Source organism: Ursus americanus, chromosome 6 (assembly GCF_024610735.1).
Source record: "Ursus americanus isolate L20-20 chromosome 6, mUrsAme1.1.p, whole genome shotgun sequence".
Lineage (NCBI taxonomy): Eukaryota > Metazoa > Chordata > Mammalia > Carnivora > Ursidae > Ursus > Ursus americanus.
Window position 1 is genome coordinate 49,707,367 of NC_142132.1, and position 17,597 is coordinate 49,724,963.

General features: G+C 45.5%; 1 protein-coding gene across 7 annotated transcripts in view; it reads right to left on the reverse strand.

Annotated features, from left to right (window-relative positions):
* The window catches only part of LRMDA (leucine rich melanocyte differentiation associated), a 1,014,087-nt gene that overhangs the window by 557,354 nt on the left and 439,136 nt on the right, over window positions 1-17,597 (reverse strand). Inside the window, exon 1 of one of the 7 annotated variants that reach the window (XM_087862999.1) lies at window positions 8,493-8,686. The exons of the other annotated variants lie outside the window; for them this stretch is intronic. Within the exon in view, the coding sequence (XP_087719125.1) occupies window positions 8,493-8,569 (77 nt within the window). The 5' untranslated portion in view covers window positions 8,570-8,686. Of the gene's footprint in view, window positions 1-8,492; window positions 8,687-17,597 lie in introns of those variants that run through there. 7 annotated transcript variants of the gene reach the window in all.

A 17,597-nucleotide genomic window follows, 5' to 3' on the forward strand; every position in this document is an offset into this window, starting at 1 on the left:
ACACCTTTCTCCTGGCTTCAACACCTCGTTGGTGCATTTATGCCCACTGTCCACCAAGCAAGGTCATCTCAACCATTCTGACTTATCAAGGAAGGCAAACCAAGCCATGTCCCATGTTGTCAGATCTGAGAAAAAGGAGAAAGACCATTAAGGTGGTGACCATTTAAAGCTTCAGACCAGGAGCAGCTTCTTTCAGCGGAGTAAAGAGATCTGCCTGGAAGGGAGGAATTTGCCCTTACAAAGTAGTTTGCTTAATGGAATGTGGAAGGAATGAAGATGGGTACCATGATCCCCCCCCCGCCCCCGCAGTGTTGGGAAGTCTGGCCTCCTGGGTGCACAGACCACAGATACCAACTCTGAATAAAGACCTGTTTGAGTTTCACATTTGGTTCTTCTCACTCACCACAGCAGAGGAACAAGAAAAGAGATAAAATGTAAAAGGGAGGTCAATGGGGAGAAAGGTGGGGGGTGGGCAGAACAATTGGAGGATGAAGGAGTTTACTTCTGAGGCACATTAATAAGTCTGCATGACAGAAACTGGGGGTGGAGCAATGGAATAGGAAGCTTATCAAATATTAAATGCCTCGTCAGGCAGGATAAGAGGGAGGAAGGGGATATTTAAACAGAGTTGTAGGAAAACTTCCTCTCGAAATTTTAGATCTTGAAAATAAAACGTGCTGGTCTGGTTTAAAAGTAACTTTGGAGGAGGCTCAGTCTTACTGCAGGAAGTCCCTGTGGGACCTAAAAGACAGAAGCATCTGTACCCAGGTGTGCGCACACCCATACACCCACACCCCCTCCACACCCACCCCCATACACAGTTCTTCCCTACTTTGAGGAGGGGGTCTTTAATGATTCCTCTGAAAATTCTCCAGATTGACTCCTACAGGAACAGAGATTCGGCCCCACACCCTACGTCCGGGTGAAAATAGTCCGTGGCATAAGGTTCCTTGCTGGAAGGGGAATCAAGCCTATGCATCATCCATGCGTCCCCTGAATGGCCGGAGCAGACAGTCCATACAGAACCCAGCTGACGTTCAGCACATCCAGGTCTGTATTTGTGTTCATCTTCCTCCCACCCGAGTGGACATCCTTTGGGAGTAAAGACCGTATATTGCACTACTTTATGACCCAGGCTTGAACATGCACCACCCAGTATGAAGTAGGACCTCGATAAATACATCTGTCTGAGGAAGCCAATGTCAGGCAGTAATGATTGAACCTAAAATAGTGCAAAAGAACCAGCCTCCAGCCACTTGGCATTTTTGTTTATTTATTGTTTTTTTTTTTTGTCTTGCCAAATCTCATATCTTATTAAAGATTTACATGTCAGAGGCAGCAATATCCCTGTTTAAATATCTAAGGAGTGACTCCATTTGCTTCTCCCTACATTATTAATTTGATTGGTTTTAAAGTTATTGGACGTGAGAAGCATTAGACAGACCACACACAAATCCCGTTCCCCTCTCTCTTGGAACTCACTCTAGTGAAACGAGATGGCCCAGCCGCCCACCCTCACACCCGCTGTGCGGGGGGAGGCCTCTGGCCAAGAGTACACGAAGCTGCACGCACCGCAGGGGAGAGGCACTTCCTGGGGACCCAGCAAGTCATGAGCACCTCCTGGGACTGCTACTGTGAGACCCCATCTGAGCTGTGCTTCATTTTCCTATTCTTTCAACATTTTTGAGAATGTGATAGAAGATCTTAGCTCCCAAAAGAGGAGGATCTAGGATGTGATACTAAGGAGAAGAAAATACAGCTCCCGGACTCAGCTCTGTCATAACCAGCTACAGGACTATCCTTAGGAATCTTTCTCTCCATTCACCTGTAAAATGCATGGAGAAATGTGGATAGGAGAGATTATAGCATTGACGTGTTGTCAGTCAAACTCTTAGACTCACGAGGCCCAGGGGCTAGGAATGTGGGAAAGCCTGAGCAGGAGCAGCCAAATGCCCCAAATGCCACCCATGACGAGGATCAGGCTGAGTGTTCAGATTCAAGAAGAAAACTAACAAATCAGATGTAGGTCAACTCAAGGGATTTGGTCAAGATGATGTTGACATTCACAAAGAGAGAGGGAGAGTAGCAGACAGAGTGGGAAGAAGGGGGAGATAATTATTAATAATTCAGGGACACTGCATCTTTGAAAATCAAGTTTCTAACATCCTGTCTGCTTGGACATGGCAGGGAAGCATGACAAGGACCACAGCAAATTGGAGCATTCCTCCAGACCCAGAGGACCGCCTCTGCATCTTCTCCAGGCTACAAATTCCAAGGAGAGAGGAACGTAGCCCATCAGACAGGTACCTCCACAAAAGCTGCAGTCTTATAACCGTAGCAACAGTTTTTATAGAACATGCTAAGGATTCCAAAAAGCTGCTTTCGGTGAGTATACCCTTGGGTTTTTGTGAGATGAGCTCCAAAGACTGCTTGAGATTCCATGGGTCTAAAAACCTACCATCACTCCCTCATACCGAAGTGTTTATGCATCTCGGAATGGTAAGTGGGCTAAGCCCTGCAGTACCAACAGATGAAATCACCTACACTGCTGAAAGGTTTTCCAAAGAGTGCCATGAACGAGTCAAACTTTCATTCTGGCTTTAGGACTGTTGACAACAGGCCCCATACAAGGCTGTGCTGGGAAGGGTTAGGAGCAGGGATCCAGGCCATGTTGCCCAGGTTGGGATTCTAGCTCTGTCCCTTCTTAGCTCTATGGCCTCAGTCAAGTTACTAAATCTCCCTCTGGACCTCAGTCCCTCCTCTCTAAACTGGACATAATAAGGGTACCAGCTCCTAGGGTCATCATGAGGATTAAATGAGTTAAGATACGTGGAGCATGTCGAACCATGCCTGACACTCAGAAAGTTATTTTCTCTCTTCCCTCTGCAGGATACGTGCTCCATATCAAATATGTCATGGTCTTCACTGTCGTCTCCTACCTCCCAACTATTTGAGGGAGGGACTGTCTTACCAGTGACTGTCCCTTTCGTGCACAGCACCTGCGTTGATGTAGAACGGGTGTCTGATCAATGTCTGTAAACTGAATAAGTGAATAAAAGCAAGAATGGGGCAGGTCCCCAGGAAGGCCCCCACACTCCTACTCACCTACACTACACAGCTATCCCCCCAAGATCCAAGCCTCTCTTCTCCGCCTGGTATGGTGCCTCCCCCTGTCCATGGCCCAGCTCAAGACATCTGCTCCACAAGGCTGCTTTAGGAGGCATCACAGTGTGATAGTTAAGGCAACAGTTCCATAACCAGACTGCCTGGGTTCAAATCCCAGCGCTTCCACTTACTAGACCCTTGTGAGCCTTAATATTTACTCAACAGCACTCAGAAGCTACACACAGCTCTAAACGCCCTATTTCCTTAACTCATTTTATCCTTACAGAAACCCAGAAGGTACATACCTTTATTCCCACTTTACAGGCAAAGAAACTAAGGCTTAGAAAGGTTTATTTGCCCAACGTCACTATGTTCAAAGTCAAATCTTTCCTCCTTTCTATTTGTGTTTGCTCTTAATGAATCCTTTTAATTTCATTTTTTCCTTCGGTTTCCTTCCTTGTTGTAAGGTACGAGGGACTAAATGTACTGTTCTGAGGCCAATGTCCAACCTCAGCTTGAGTTGCCTCCAAAGCTGTACATTTTCTTAGTACCTGGCACAGGGCTAGCGAGAGACGTCCCATTAGATAATGATCTATTAATTGATATTTATTCTCCTCCTCAGATTCCAGGCACAGCCTTGGTCTGACCACACTAACATCCCCAGATACAGGAAGCTAGTTCTCCATGGAAAAGGGGCATGTGGGGTGGGTCCTTCTCAGACCTGAGCCCTGGGCCCGCTGGCCAGCCAGCTGTGGAGTCAGGGGACAGCACAGACCAGCACAGCATAGAGGTGTGTTCTCTGGAGCAAAGCACTCCCGGGTTGGGCTTCCGCCAAGACCCAGAGAACACGTCCAGGGCTACACTGGGGTCTGCACTCCCATGACTGCTGACATCCACGCTGCTTGACGTGCTGCTGGATGGGAGCACCGCAGGACAGACTTCACAGACACAGAACACCGGAGGCGGCCCTGTCACCTGGAGACAAGGGGGAGGCTACAGTACACCCCTCTCTCCCCCAATCCCTACATACTAACTTACCCCCAAGTGCTGTTCCATATTTGCAGCCTGCAGAGCAAGCCTTCGATCCCGCTCCTGCTCCTTAGCAGAGGAGACCGTAGGCCCTGCCACCACTTCTACACAGCAAACTGTTGCTAGGTTTATGTAAATACCATGGAAACCAGAGCCGTAACACAGAAAGACTCGCAAAGAAGCAGCTTAACTTAAGGTCAACAAGCCCCCTGACAAAAAGTGTATACAGTGCTCTATCTTCAAGATACAGCCAACTCTGTTTTCCTTCCTAACCCCTAGGCTACAAAGGCTAATGAGATTCACAGACAACGTATGAAATGATGGAATTCTCCACACAGCTCGATTTCTTTCTATAAATAATTTTAAAACTATTACCCAATAATGTATTGTAATAAAAAAGCTGACAGGGTCTTGCTCAACAAGTAATCGGCGATGTGTTTTCGCACCTGGAGATGGAGAACTTCCTTATTATGTGCCCCTGGTGATTTTTAGGTGTTTCCATAAAACTGTTGCCATTATTTATAAGCCACGGGTTACTTCCCTTCGCCGTAAGCTAAAATTAATGAAAATTTATTTTAAAGATTCAGAAAAGCAGGGCAGAGTAGGGGATGTGTGCCAGGCAGCCCCTGGAGGGGTGGGGGCAGTTGTCAGAAGTCACCTGTGGCCTACCTGAGGGCAGCTCTGATTCCCTTCAAAGGGCAGGAGGCAGTACCTTTGGAGAAGAGGTGACCTCCTGGGGATGACGCCCTGGGAAGCAGCAATCCCACCCAGGCAGGGGCTGTCTCCGCCTCTGCTGTCTCAAGTTTGCCAGCCCAAAGCTCCAAGAGTGTCACGGACAGCAAGAGCCACAGGCGTTGGGCAGTCTCTGTGGCCGAGCACTGAATGTCCTGCCCACACCCACTGCCTCACCACCTCGGGGCTTGGTACTCGCCGGGTCAGCATTCCACAGGGGCAACTTAAGGGCTGTGGTGGTCAGTGCGCACGCACACACACAGGCCTGGGGCTCCCCATGCCCATTCCTGGCACCCCTAGAGCTAAATGTCAGGATGAGGAGGAAGCGGGACTATGACGACCACCAAGTCCCTCTAACTCTCCTGCAGATTTCTGGGCTCAGGGACATGATTAATACCAATGGATACAAGGAGGCCTTATTCCAGTGTCTATAAAAGCCCTGTCTGTACTTCCAGACCCACTTCAACTATTGTGTCCTCCAAGAAGCCTTTCCTGTTACCCACCATCAACAGAAAGGGGTGGCTCCCTTGTGAAGTCCATAGCAAGTGTGGTCACTTCCATGACACCTACTCACTGGCCTGGTATTCTAGCTACTGTATTCTTATCTTCACCCCCTGCAGGACTAGATGGATAGGTAACACCTTGAGTTGACCACGTCTACTCATGTCTATAGTATCAGCCACTCAGGCCCTCCTAAATCTGGGGAGAGCCGCAAAGTTCAGTCTAGGAAGGACACCAAACTTGGACACTAACACACGGAGCTCAGCCACGGCAAGTCACTAAGCCTCTCTGAACCTCAGGCCCATCAACTGTCAAATAAGAAAGGTTAAATAAGAGAATCGGTAAGGTCCCTGGTCAGCTTTAAACTTCTCTGACTTTATAATACAAAGCTATGGTATTCGTAGCCAGGAGTGACATACTAACTTAACCCAGCCAAATGACAACTTATTTTTTAAATGGGCCAGTGTGCATAAGTGGGGGATGGGAGGTGGAGAAGGGGGTATTTTGAGGAATTTTTTTTTCTTTTGTCACTAAGTTGCACCATATAGATTTTGACCTCTGCACTGGGCTACAGTCACAAGAGGTGATGTTGCCCCATGTTTCCAAAATAACACCTGTCTACTGATATATCTGAATGACACTTAAACTAATTAATTAGCAGACTCCTCATCCACTGAGAAAGTTATCTGTAATTAAGGTGCCAAATACACAATTACAAACCAACCCAGTTTACAAAGAAAGATCCTTTGAAAAGAGGGATACAAGAGAGGTTAGCTAACCATGAGAGCTGCACTCCAGGTGACATCTTGACTAAGACATGCTGATCACAACTTTGAAATCACAAAAGGGTAATAATGAATCTTCTTTCTCACTAGACAGTGGGGCTCTGATAGTTGGAGAGAGCATTAACTCACCGAATTGCGCTTCCAAACTTTGGAAAAAGAAGTGAAACATGCCTGTGTTAAAATACCTCCTTGCTCACCCAAATCACCATTTTATGCACTTATATGGCAGCACAAGTGCATTCTTAGGATGCAAATCATGTGAAAAGAGAAAAGCTGCAGCTCTGTTTTCCCAGCACATGGGATTCATGAAGGCACAAGCCGACTTTTAAACGTGGAGTACAACAGCGCACGCTAACAGGAGAGGGGAAACGCGCATTATCCTCAACTCGCCATGTCAACAGCTGGAAGCTAAGGAGCAACCAAACAACAGCGGAGCAAACAACGGCCAGCTGCAATTTTCTCTCCCTTTTTGATCCCTTCACGAGTATGGGTTGCATGTGTTTTGACTATTTTTGAAAAGAAGGAGAAAAAAACCCCAAAACCTTGGGCAGTCCTTTCACCGTGGTTTCTTTTTGCAGGGCTTTTTCAGATGCGATCACTTCATTCAGCAAACCTCTTCTTCTCTGTCGTCATTTTTTTTTTAAAGATTTTATTTACTTATTCGACAGAGAGACAGCCAGCGAGAGAGGGGGAGTGGGAGAGGAAGAAACAGGCTCATAGCGGAAGAGCCTGATGTGGGGCTCGATCCCAGAATGCCGGGATCACGCCCTGAGCCGAAGGCAGACGCTTAACCGCTGTGCCACCCAAGCGCCCTTACTCTGTCGTCATTTTTAAAGACACAGAAAGACAGCGGGGCATTTCTCCATCTACAGTGAGAAGTCAATGCAAATGTACAGGACGGGTGGCGGCGCCCAAGCTGGAGAAGGGGTAAGTCTTCTGAAGGATAAGGTCATGATGGGTTCGGGAGGGAAAACAAGCCAAGACAAAAGTGCTTGCCAGACCCCGACAGACAAAAAGCCAGATATAACTCTTTGGGCCCCAGGACTCTTTTCCACCTGCTACATTCCTCTGGGGCTTCTTGACTTGAATCCCTGGTCTACCTGGAATGGTTCGTGTCCTCAAGTCTCTCAGTCTCTACAGCATGAAAGCTGAAGTCTAGTCTCCCTCCTCCTAATGCTGAAAGTCTACAGCTGTACGGGCACCATTGAAAGAACTTAGCCTCAGAGAAGTACGTAGAATCACAGTGCTCCCCTCACACCAAGCAGGGCTGACTTCTTTGTCAGGCACAAGACATACACTCCCCAGGGCCCATGAGACTTCAGGCGACCACAAAAAATGTTCAAATTTCTTTTAGAAGCAGAAGGAAAAAATGTAACTTTAGGCTAAGGAAAATACTAATAGATTCTTTTCTATGCACCAATAATCTTTAATATTCTTTATGCAGGAAGGCGCCCATGATGCCCAATGTGCCTGGGGCCCACGGAAGTCACCACGGGGTGCCGATTCCACATCACTCCTGCCCCTGGGCCTTTCGTCCATGCTGTGTGGGATTCCTTGTTTCAACCTTCCTAATTCAGTGGGTGAATAGACTCAACTCAATTCTCAGCTCCTCCCTGATACTTCCTGGATTGCTAGCACTTTTCTCTTCTCAGTTTGAAATTCTCCAGCGATTAGGGACCACACTATAGCCTCACACTCACCAAGTTTCTACTTCCCATGTCTGTTATTCCTGCTCTTTGAGCCTCAAGACAAATATTATGCCCTCACTGCTAGGATCACTGGAAGGCTCCCCGGTGTCCACAAAATAGGCTGCATGTCTTAGCCTCACATTCCAACCATCAGTAACTGGACCCCCAGTAGCCTCTCCTTATATCTTCCAACCTACCCCATTGTACCCTGAACCACAGCCACACCAGATACTCACCATTTTCCTACATGCCCCACATTCTTCCCACCTCCAGGCCTTTGTAGAAGCTGTTCTGTCAGCCTGGGGTACCTTCCCCTTTCACAGTTTCCTAATAAAAGCCCAACCCATTCCATTAAAGCCTAATTCAGATGTAACCTCTTCCAAGAAGCCTTCCCAGATCTTTCTACTTGGACTAAGCCCCTCCCTCTCCTACTTTACCTCAGCACTTTCCATGTCTTCTGCAGCCTTCCTCAGAGTCTGACTTCTACCAGAGGCAGTGTAGACCATGAACGACTTCTTAGTCTGAGTTTCCCCAGAAGCAGATGCTGAGACAAGGATTCAAGTCAAAGTATTTTGGAGGAAGGGACCCCAGAAGTAAGGGAGTGGGGAAGTGAGACAGGGAAGGGAAGGAAGTGAGTAATGGTGCACAGTACCTTACCAGGTGAATTACCACTGCGGGCGATGGGAGCTCACTGCAGCCGGGGAAACTCTGGGAGACAGAAAAGAACATGCCTCAAAGCTATCCCAACTAAGGAAGATGGGGCATCTGTCCACCAACACCTGTCAGCTACTGGTGCAGGGGAGGCTGTACCCAAGGGTCATTAATTCTCTGGCATTTCCAGTCTACCCTGCCACAAGCAAAAAAAAAAAAAAAAAAAAACCTCCAGCTTTTTTTTCCTTTGCAAGAGAAAGCTTGCAAGGCTAAGAGAGGAGGAAGCTTCTGGCTGGTGACTGGGCAGCATGCACAGAACAGCTTCTGCTGCTCAGGACATGCTACCCACAGCTTCTGCGACAAAGGGCACGGACTTCTGCAGTCTCGAGCACCCAGTAGGATCCTGGGCATGCTGCAGGCACTCAGGGAATGCTCACAGAAAGGAAACCATCTTTAAGCTCTTGGAAGGCAGGGGCCACATTTTATTTTCTATGGGCCACAGTGCCTAACCTCAAGATAAGGACTCAAATCATGCATGCTAGCTGACGAACAGTGAATGATTTAACACACCACCCCACCTCCCAAATGAGACCACGCCAAATAAATTGAATTCCCATCTTATTAGCTGTTCTCTATTTCACAAATGCTATCTAATTCATGCAAACATTATAAACCAAACCTGCCCTGTGAGATTTACCAATGAGGACAGTAATGAAGACATAAGGAGTTAAATAGTCTCTTGAGAAAATGCACCTATATCCAGAGGAACAACCCAGAAACACTACAGGACTCTGGGCGACTCCATAAATTTCCAGCTTTCGTGCAGCTTCTGGCACCTCACCCTCCCAGGTGGTACTGCCTGTAGCAGGAACTGGAACGGAGAATATACTGGAGGTGCTCAGTGGCCCCCATCCCATCCACTAGCTTCCTTGTGATCAGACCATGTCACACTGGGTGCACTGAGAAATGGCCTTGAGGCCCCTCCTTCACCAGACACAGCCAAAGACTCAAACAAAGAGAAATAACGTAAGCTCATGCAATAGCATCAGGCAAGAGAGGGACAAGCCAGCTTGTCTTGCCAATTTCAGAGCAGAACAGATGTTTCTGCATCTCCAAGTTCTCCGCCCTCCTAGGACACCAGACATAGGTCACCCGTCAGTCATTCATCTTTATGATGAGTTGCAGCGGCCAGCACACAGTCAAGATTAATGCACATCCTTTCCAAGAAATGTTGTTTAATGGCAAGGATATACTGAGGGTGACTGTTCATGCCAGATCATTCTAGTCAATACAACCAACCCAGTTTCAATACTATACTAGGAAAAGAAAATCCCACATTGCCTTGCTCCTAGCAAGAGACAGAGTAACCCAGGGGCAGTGTGTGAGTTGTGCTTTGCCTGTGAAGAACTATCCTCTGGCTGAGCTTCATGAGGGCTGGCCAAATGAGGACCTGTTTGGAGACCACGGGTTTATTGACTTGACCCAACTATGATATCCCTTAAGCAGTATGGAATCAGCACACAAGAGACCTGGCTCCTACTCATGGCTCTGCTCCCTGCTGAAAACATCTTGAGCGAATCATTTCTCCCCTCTGGACCTCAGTTTCTTTTTATAGAAAATGAGAGGATAACCTCCAAGTCCCCCCCTTGCAGCTTTCACATTGTATGAAGTCGTAAGAATCCTCATGCTAGGGTGTCCAATGTTAACTTTCATCCCTGGAGTGACAAGAGTAAACTGGGCAACAGCAAAAAAAAAAAAAAAAAAAAAAGGAAAGAAAAGAAAAGAAAAGAAAAAAAACCCTCTGAAATGTGAATACCGTCACTAAAATATTTTCATCTGGATAAAGCAAACTGTCCTACTATTTTTTCCCCAAGACAACTTTAGAACTATAGCGTTCCAAAGTAAATTGCTTTCTGCTTTAATTAGAAAAGGAAATCAGCAAAAGAGAAAAATAGAATTTGAACACAGCTCTTCCACACGAACTTGATTTTATTCCACTCATCTGTTAGGAGTCACATAGGAATTACTTTGACCACCAGAGGGCTTTCCACACTGACAAAATGCATTAATAAAACATAGGTGGTGAAATTAAAAAATGAAGAGTTCCAAGTTACACTATTTAGGTCCATAAAGGCCTGGGGTCTGAAAAGAAAGAAAAAAAAAAAAATGGAGTTGCTCCTGAAGAGCAACAAACATGATGAAGAAGAATTCCATTCCCTCCTAAATTCCAGAAAATCATCAGAACTTGACGGGGGCATAGAACCAAAGGAAACCACAAGTTAGCTATCAGAGGTGAAAGAGTCTTGTTACAAAGTTATCATTCCCCAAATGTTGAACGAGGTTCTTGTATCCTTGTGCTTATTCAGTCAAAATTTAGAAGTGCTCACAAATATAATGTTTTTAACACATGGGCTGGGGATAGTCAACACTGTTGAATATTCACCATGGGACAGTCTTGTGACAGTCCTTTAGGTATATTAATTCGGTCAACGCTCATAACAATCCCGTAAGACAGACACCACGGATTATCCTTGTTTTACGTATGAAAAAACTGAGGCAAAAAGAGGTCAAATAACATGCCCAAGGTCAAGCAGCTAGTAAATGTCAAAGAGTTGAGAAATCAACTATCTGTCCACCAACAACAAAACTTCCACTGACTACAGACAAGCATTCTATAAAAAGAGCCACCGTGTACCATAACCTACAGAATAAGAAAAAAAAAAAGTCAGTGAAGAATAGTCTACTTTTGGGTTTGACTCTCTCTGGGTTCTTAGATGACGTAACACAGCCCCCAGGGTTCTGAGGGGCAACTCCCGTAGAAAAGGCCAAGTGGGTTCATGGCCGCCATCTCTACCAGAGTCTGCTCACATTTTTTGTTTTATGAGTTGGAGTTTCCCACATATGATTTCATTCGGAATAAAAGATTCTATTAACATTAAAGTTTAAATCTGTTATTTCACTAGACATCTCAGAAAAAAATTTTGGAAAAAAACAAACCTCTTTGGGTTCTCTTCTCTCACATCACTTACTATACTGGAGCGAAGTGTTTCTATTTGTTTAGCTCCCTTTCTTTATGGTTGAGCTCCCTGAGGTAGGAAATAATATCTGTTTTGTTTTGTTTTTCTTTACGTTCTCAACCCTTAGCCTAAGATTTGGCCCAGAATAAAATTTTCAACAAACATTTGCAGAATGAATAAGTAAAGCAGTAGTCATAAGCTAGCTACTGTGATAGATAAACTATGAAATTTTAGGGACGTAATAGAATAGATGTTTATTTCTTGCTATGAAAAGACCAATCAGGTGTCCATTAGATGGCCTTCCACATGGTGATTCGGGAACTCAGGCTCCTTGTACTTTGTGACTCTACCAACCCTTATACCTCAGAGTCCTTCCCTTCACTTCCACCTGGCAGATGGAGAAAGAAAGCATCACGGAGCCTAAAGTGAGAACAGCCACTGGATCCCACTGGGAGGGAGCAAGAGTGCCAGCAACGACTCCTCACTGCAGAAGAGAATAACTTTGGTGGACAGCTGGCCAGACATTTGCTCTACAATGACATCAAGAAAAACATTAGCCTGAACGTAAGATCCAATGCGTTAAGAGATGGCTTTCAAGGAAAAAAAAAAAGAGTCCCTAACCACTTCCTACCTAAAAATAAACAAGGATATAAATATAACTACAGAGATACAAAATTATAATTTCTCAAGGAATGTTCATTGCATTTAACCATGACAAACCAGATTTGTTACCTATTGGTATACAAATGGGCAGAAACTAAAACCCGGGTCAGCTTAAGAGTCAACATTCCCACCATTTACAAAGTGTCTGATGTGCCTCCTTACAGGAGAGTACGGGTGGGGAGAAAACAAAAGAGGAAATGAATGTGTATTTGGAGAGGCCGCACTGCAACACTGGGACGTGCAGAGAAGCTCAGAGCCCCAAGTCTGCCAGTATCCGTATAGGTGACCTTGGATAAATCAGTCAAGTTCCCCTGTGCGTCAGCTGCCCTCACCTGTCAAAAGGGAAAGACAATCCCTACCTCTCTTTCCACAATATCCCAAGCAGAGTGTGAGATCATGTTATAACAGCTGTGAAAAAAATCCATAAAATACTTAAAATCCTCCTAAGTGTTTTGGGACAGGGCACGGGACTCTTTTCCCAGCTAGATGGTGATTCCTGCAGCTCTCTGCCACGGCAGTTGAGATGCTTCTGGAAACCTCCTCATCGCTCATCCCAGCATTTCCACTTTCACTGCCTCAAGAGTCATGCTCAACTCCATTGCTCAGAGTCAACAATGTGGGCAAACCCCTTAACCTCTCTGCATCTCCATAACCAGACCTGCTCCCTGGGTATTGCCAACACTGTGGAGGCTTAAGTAGGGGCCTGGGCCATGGCTTCCTGGAGGGTCCATCTTCTGAGATCCAAGCTCCGATTCTCAAGTAGATCCAGTGGTGTCAGAGAGACACGTCAGGCCACTGTGCGGATCCCATCCCCCCCTTCCATGTGTCTTAAAGCAGTCTGACCATGTGGGAGGTGCAGAGATTAGCGGCAGCTCCACTCCAATGTTACTGCAAAGTAACAGCAGAGTACCGTGCAATCAGTCTTTAATGTCAGCCCTAACCTTCCTAAATGGGTTTGTAATGAGAAACCCTTGTTTGTCACAGAGAAGGTATGATTGATGCAGCCTAGGAGTGAAATGAAGCCACAGTGACCATCTCAATAACATGAACAGCTGCCAAATATTCATTTAGCAGAATGAGTTTAGAAAACTTTGAGCAGATTGCTTTCACAAGGCTGCCTTCAACAAAAGGAAACATAATTAACGAGCTAATATCAGCATGTGTCTGGCTAAGCTAATGAATATCAAATTACACAGAAACCTGTATAAATCATCATTACCCTGAATTTTAATTGAACTTGCAATTAAACATGACAAATTTTATATACACTAAACCTTTAATTTATACTTTCAAATAAGGAATAATTTATCATTTTTAGTATTTCATAGTTAATTTCCCAATATGTGCACTTCTAATTAACAAGGACAGACAGGCATTTAAAAAAACATACACACTCTCTCTCTCCTATGGCTCCGTTCGTAACAATAATTTCCCCCTTTGTATACGTTACAAACTATGTCCAGAAGTTTGAATGCCAAAAGGCCTACTGGCATATTCAAGGAAAGATCTTACAGCCAGAGAACGACAGGGATGGTTTCCCCTTTTGCTTCTCATCTCTCTCCTGCAATAATAGAGATTAAAAGGGTGAGACACGTTAACGCAACCTGGCCAGCATGTCCGTTCCTGGCTCAACCTTGCCCCCCAGACTCGGGTCATGTTCAGAACACAGGGCCTCCTGTGCTGGACGAGCAAACCATCGTGTGCTTCAAAGCGGTACCACCTTAGAAATAAAGCACCTTGTTCCAGCGTCAACACCAAGCTTATTTGTTTACCTGGCCAGCAGTAATGAGCTCACTCTGTGGATGGATTTGTATTTTATTATTATAATTACGCCACCATTATAAACATACCTCGAGCAACCTCAGCATAAAAGGCAGGGAATGCTATTAAAACATACATATAAACGCACAGGGAAACAAGACAGGATTGTAAAAGGGCTGCAACAGAAACTAATTGGGTTTGCTTTCCTCGGTAATCCCAGCCCATTAATATGGTAAGCAGTGTGGTCTAGGGAGCCGCATGCTGGGAACCAGAAGATGACAGTTCTATACCTGGTTAGGCTTCTAATTGGCTGTGTGACCACAAGCAAGATGCTTCACCTCTCTGTGCCTCAGTGTGCTCAGGGGCAAAACAAAGATAATGAAGACAATTGTGACTCCTTTAAACATGTGAAAATAATTTGAAAAAGAAAACACTATAAGGTGTTTTTTGTAGCTATCATTTTGTAGCTATGGAGAAGACAAACTGAAAAAGCAGACAACAGCCGATGAGGCTCATGCACACATTTTTTTAATGCAATGATCATATTAAATATCGGCAATTTAATTCCTATTTCTCATTTGATATGTGAAGCAGGCTAGACAGATATTATCATCACTAGTTGAAAGATGAGAGAACAGTCATGGAGAGGCCCACGCCGCGAGGCAGAGGCGAGGAGTGGGGACGAGAGTGGGGACTCAGGGCATCTCGGACGAGACTCTTCAGACCTCACCATGCTGCCTTTCGGCACGCTCCCTTAGGAAGACTCGCACCCCTATCCTGATAGGACTGACGGCTCAGCAGAATGTCTTAAGTCTGGAGAGGACATAGGCACCGCTTCCCAGGAGCAGACTTGGAGGAGGCATGTAGTCAACAGCGTGGATATGTCTATGTCTATGCATGGCCAAGAAAGTAAGGACATACATCAGCCAGATGCATAAGGACAGAGAACATGAGAGACTAATAGAAATATGAAGAGAGAGAGAGTTGGTTGTAAGGGCCACTCTAAACACCCACCCCTTCCTTTGTAAACCGAAAGGCTCTAGAAATTAGATCGAATCAAAAGAAGCTGGGGGTGGGAGTCAGGTAAGGGAAATGAGAAGGAAGAGTCTTTTTGAAAAATTGATTACTATTTCATTTCAATCACAAACTCTCAGTTTTGTTTCTAGAGGTCCCCTGACCAAAGAAAACAGCAGAAAAGAGGCAGGAGAGAGGTGGGAAGTTTAATGCATTTACTAGAACACAGTGCTTGCCCCTACCTATGAAGCAAAGGGACAAATATTTTCACACATTATCAGATAGCTGAGTAAAACAGCCTCTACCAGAATTTACAACTGAAGGCTACCAGAATTTACAACTTGTGAAATCGTGCCTGTCCGTATTTTCTCATTACGCTGGATGCAGGCTGCAGACAGAGTGTGCACTTCCCGCTTCCTCTCTTCCCTCCCGCTCCCCTCCTTCCACGGTCTCACTACTTCCTAGTTAAACCTTGTCTCAAGTTATCAACACTCTCTGGAGAGATAAGGCTCCTCTCACTTACAAGCTGTCACTAATAATCGAACTTTCAAGACTCCATCTCTAAGAGAGACTCCCTGAGCCACACAGGTCACGAGAATTAACTGCCACCAGTCCTTGCAGAAAACTCGGCTCATCAATCTATAGCTTTCTCGTCATAATTAGAATAACGGCTTTGAAAATTTGGGCTGATGTTGACTGGGTCTCAGGCCGCAAAGAGCGCTGATTAAAATCTTGGTGTGAAAGTTAATGGTAAGTGCTGGTGGCGTTGCCGTGGAGACAGGGACAAACAATTCCCTCGCTGTGACATTTTCAATGTCCTGGAGAAGAAAAACTGTCCTCTTTAGTGTGGCAGCGTATGAAGCTTATTTATGGCTACAGGGCTTGGTGGATTGATGACTGTCGTAACATACTGTCAAATCCTTTACTGACACATTCATTTTTTTGGAGCCCCTAGTGCAGCAGAAATAAAATAAAATAATAAAAACAAAACCAGAGGGAAAATTCTCCAGCAAACCATAGACGGCCACCAGCGGACCTTCCTTTTGCTATAGGACCTCAGATTTAATAGACAAAAAGACTTTGTACTTCCTGGCTCCATAGCCAAGGAGAAGAAACAGACATAATCGGAAATTGCTGAGTAAGAGCGAGCAATATCGCAGCCACCCCATCAGCCCAGAAAGGTTTGTTATCAAAGTAAGCTATTTGTAAATATCAAAGATTGGTAACTGTGAATAAATATCCCCTCTCTTCTTATCTTAGAGGATAATAGCTTAGAAATCTAAGGAAGGCTTTGGAAAATTCTCCCAGCCAACGAGACAAACTAGTACAGCTCCTCTCATCGTTACAGAGCCTGCCAGCCACGGCCGTCGCTTCAGTGCTCAATATAGTGACATTAGTCTCTGAAATCTATGGATAGCTTCGTGATCTACAGAACCTGCTTGCATTTGCCATTTCCTTTGGTCTTACACTGCAAAGCAAGCATCTGCATCCCCATTTCACTGATGAGGAAGCTGAGGCTCTGTGAGCACGCCATTCCCCAAGACACAAAACTAGTTACGTGGCCGAGCAGGGACCCCCAACCTGAATCTTTAATAGTCACAGTGTGTAGCCAGTCACTTTTTCAGACCTGAAATCCAGCCCCACGCGATCTGAATGGGTCGAAGGCGAGGTCTGTGGAAAGCTCCTGGTTCACTAACCAGAGTGGCTGTATTTCGGCTGCAGATAGAGGGACTCTCAGTGACCGCGGCTAGTCCATAAACACTGCTCCAGGCTGTGCCATTTTTCTAGTTCCTTTCATTCAAGGATCCTAGTCATCATCATTATTGTTGTTGTTATTAATAATGATAATGAAATAAACTATGCAAATGTGGGGAATGGCTTTAGCCCTAAAACGCAGGCAGTAATGTGGTAATTTATCCAATAATGGAATCGCAAAGTGATTTTATTTGCTTTTATGGCTCCTTTCTTTCAGAGGAGCTGGGCATCAATAATGGTGGTAGTAATGAAATCAACTATGCAAATGTGGAAATCGTTTTTACCCTAATGTACCAATTTAGCCGGCGAAAGAAATTCAACATGGTCTGCTGTGCTTCCCGACACGGAGAGCCAGGGCTCAGACGCTGACCGGTGCTCAGTTCCCCAGATGTCATCGTTGGTTTCCTAAGAGCATGGCCCTAGCAATGTCGGTTTGATAATGACCAACACCTCCACTCTCTGGTGAAAGATTTAGGAAACACCCTCACCAATTTAAACATTAAGAGGAACTTTAACACGGGAGCAAGATGTATCCAACAGAATTCAATTTCTAGGGAGAAGGCCCACAAAAGGGCCCCATGACAGGCAGGGGCTGCCTGGGCCACCAGCTAGAGCAGACCCTTTTGGAGCCAGCCATTTTAGCACAGCTGTAGCAGACTTTCTGTGGGATAGACACCCCCCTGCCAGAGTCTGCCTTTTATCTGCCTCCAATCTGAATTCAGTGGGAGCACATCTCTGGCTGGATGGTGGGACCTCTGCACAAGCCCAGGGAACACCAAAGGAGACCATGAGTACACCATTCCCAATAGCCACTCACCTCTTCTAAGCCCAAGGTATTCACCCCTCACTTCTCTCCAGGATCCATAATACTTGTTGCCATAATAGGGAGGAGAAGG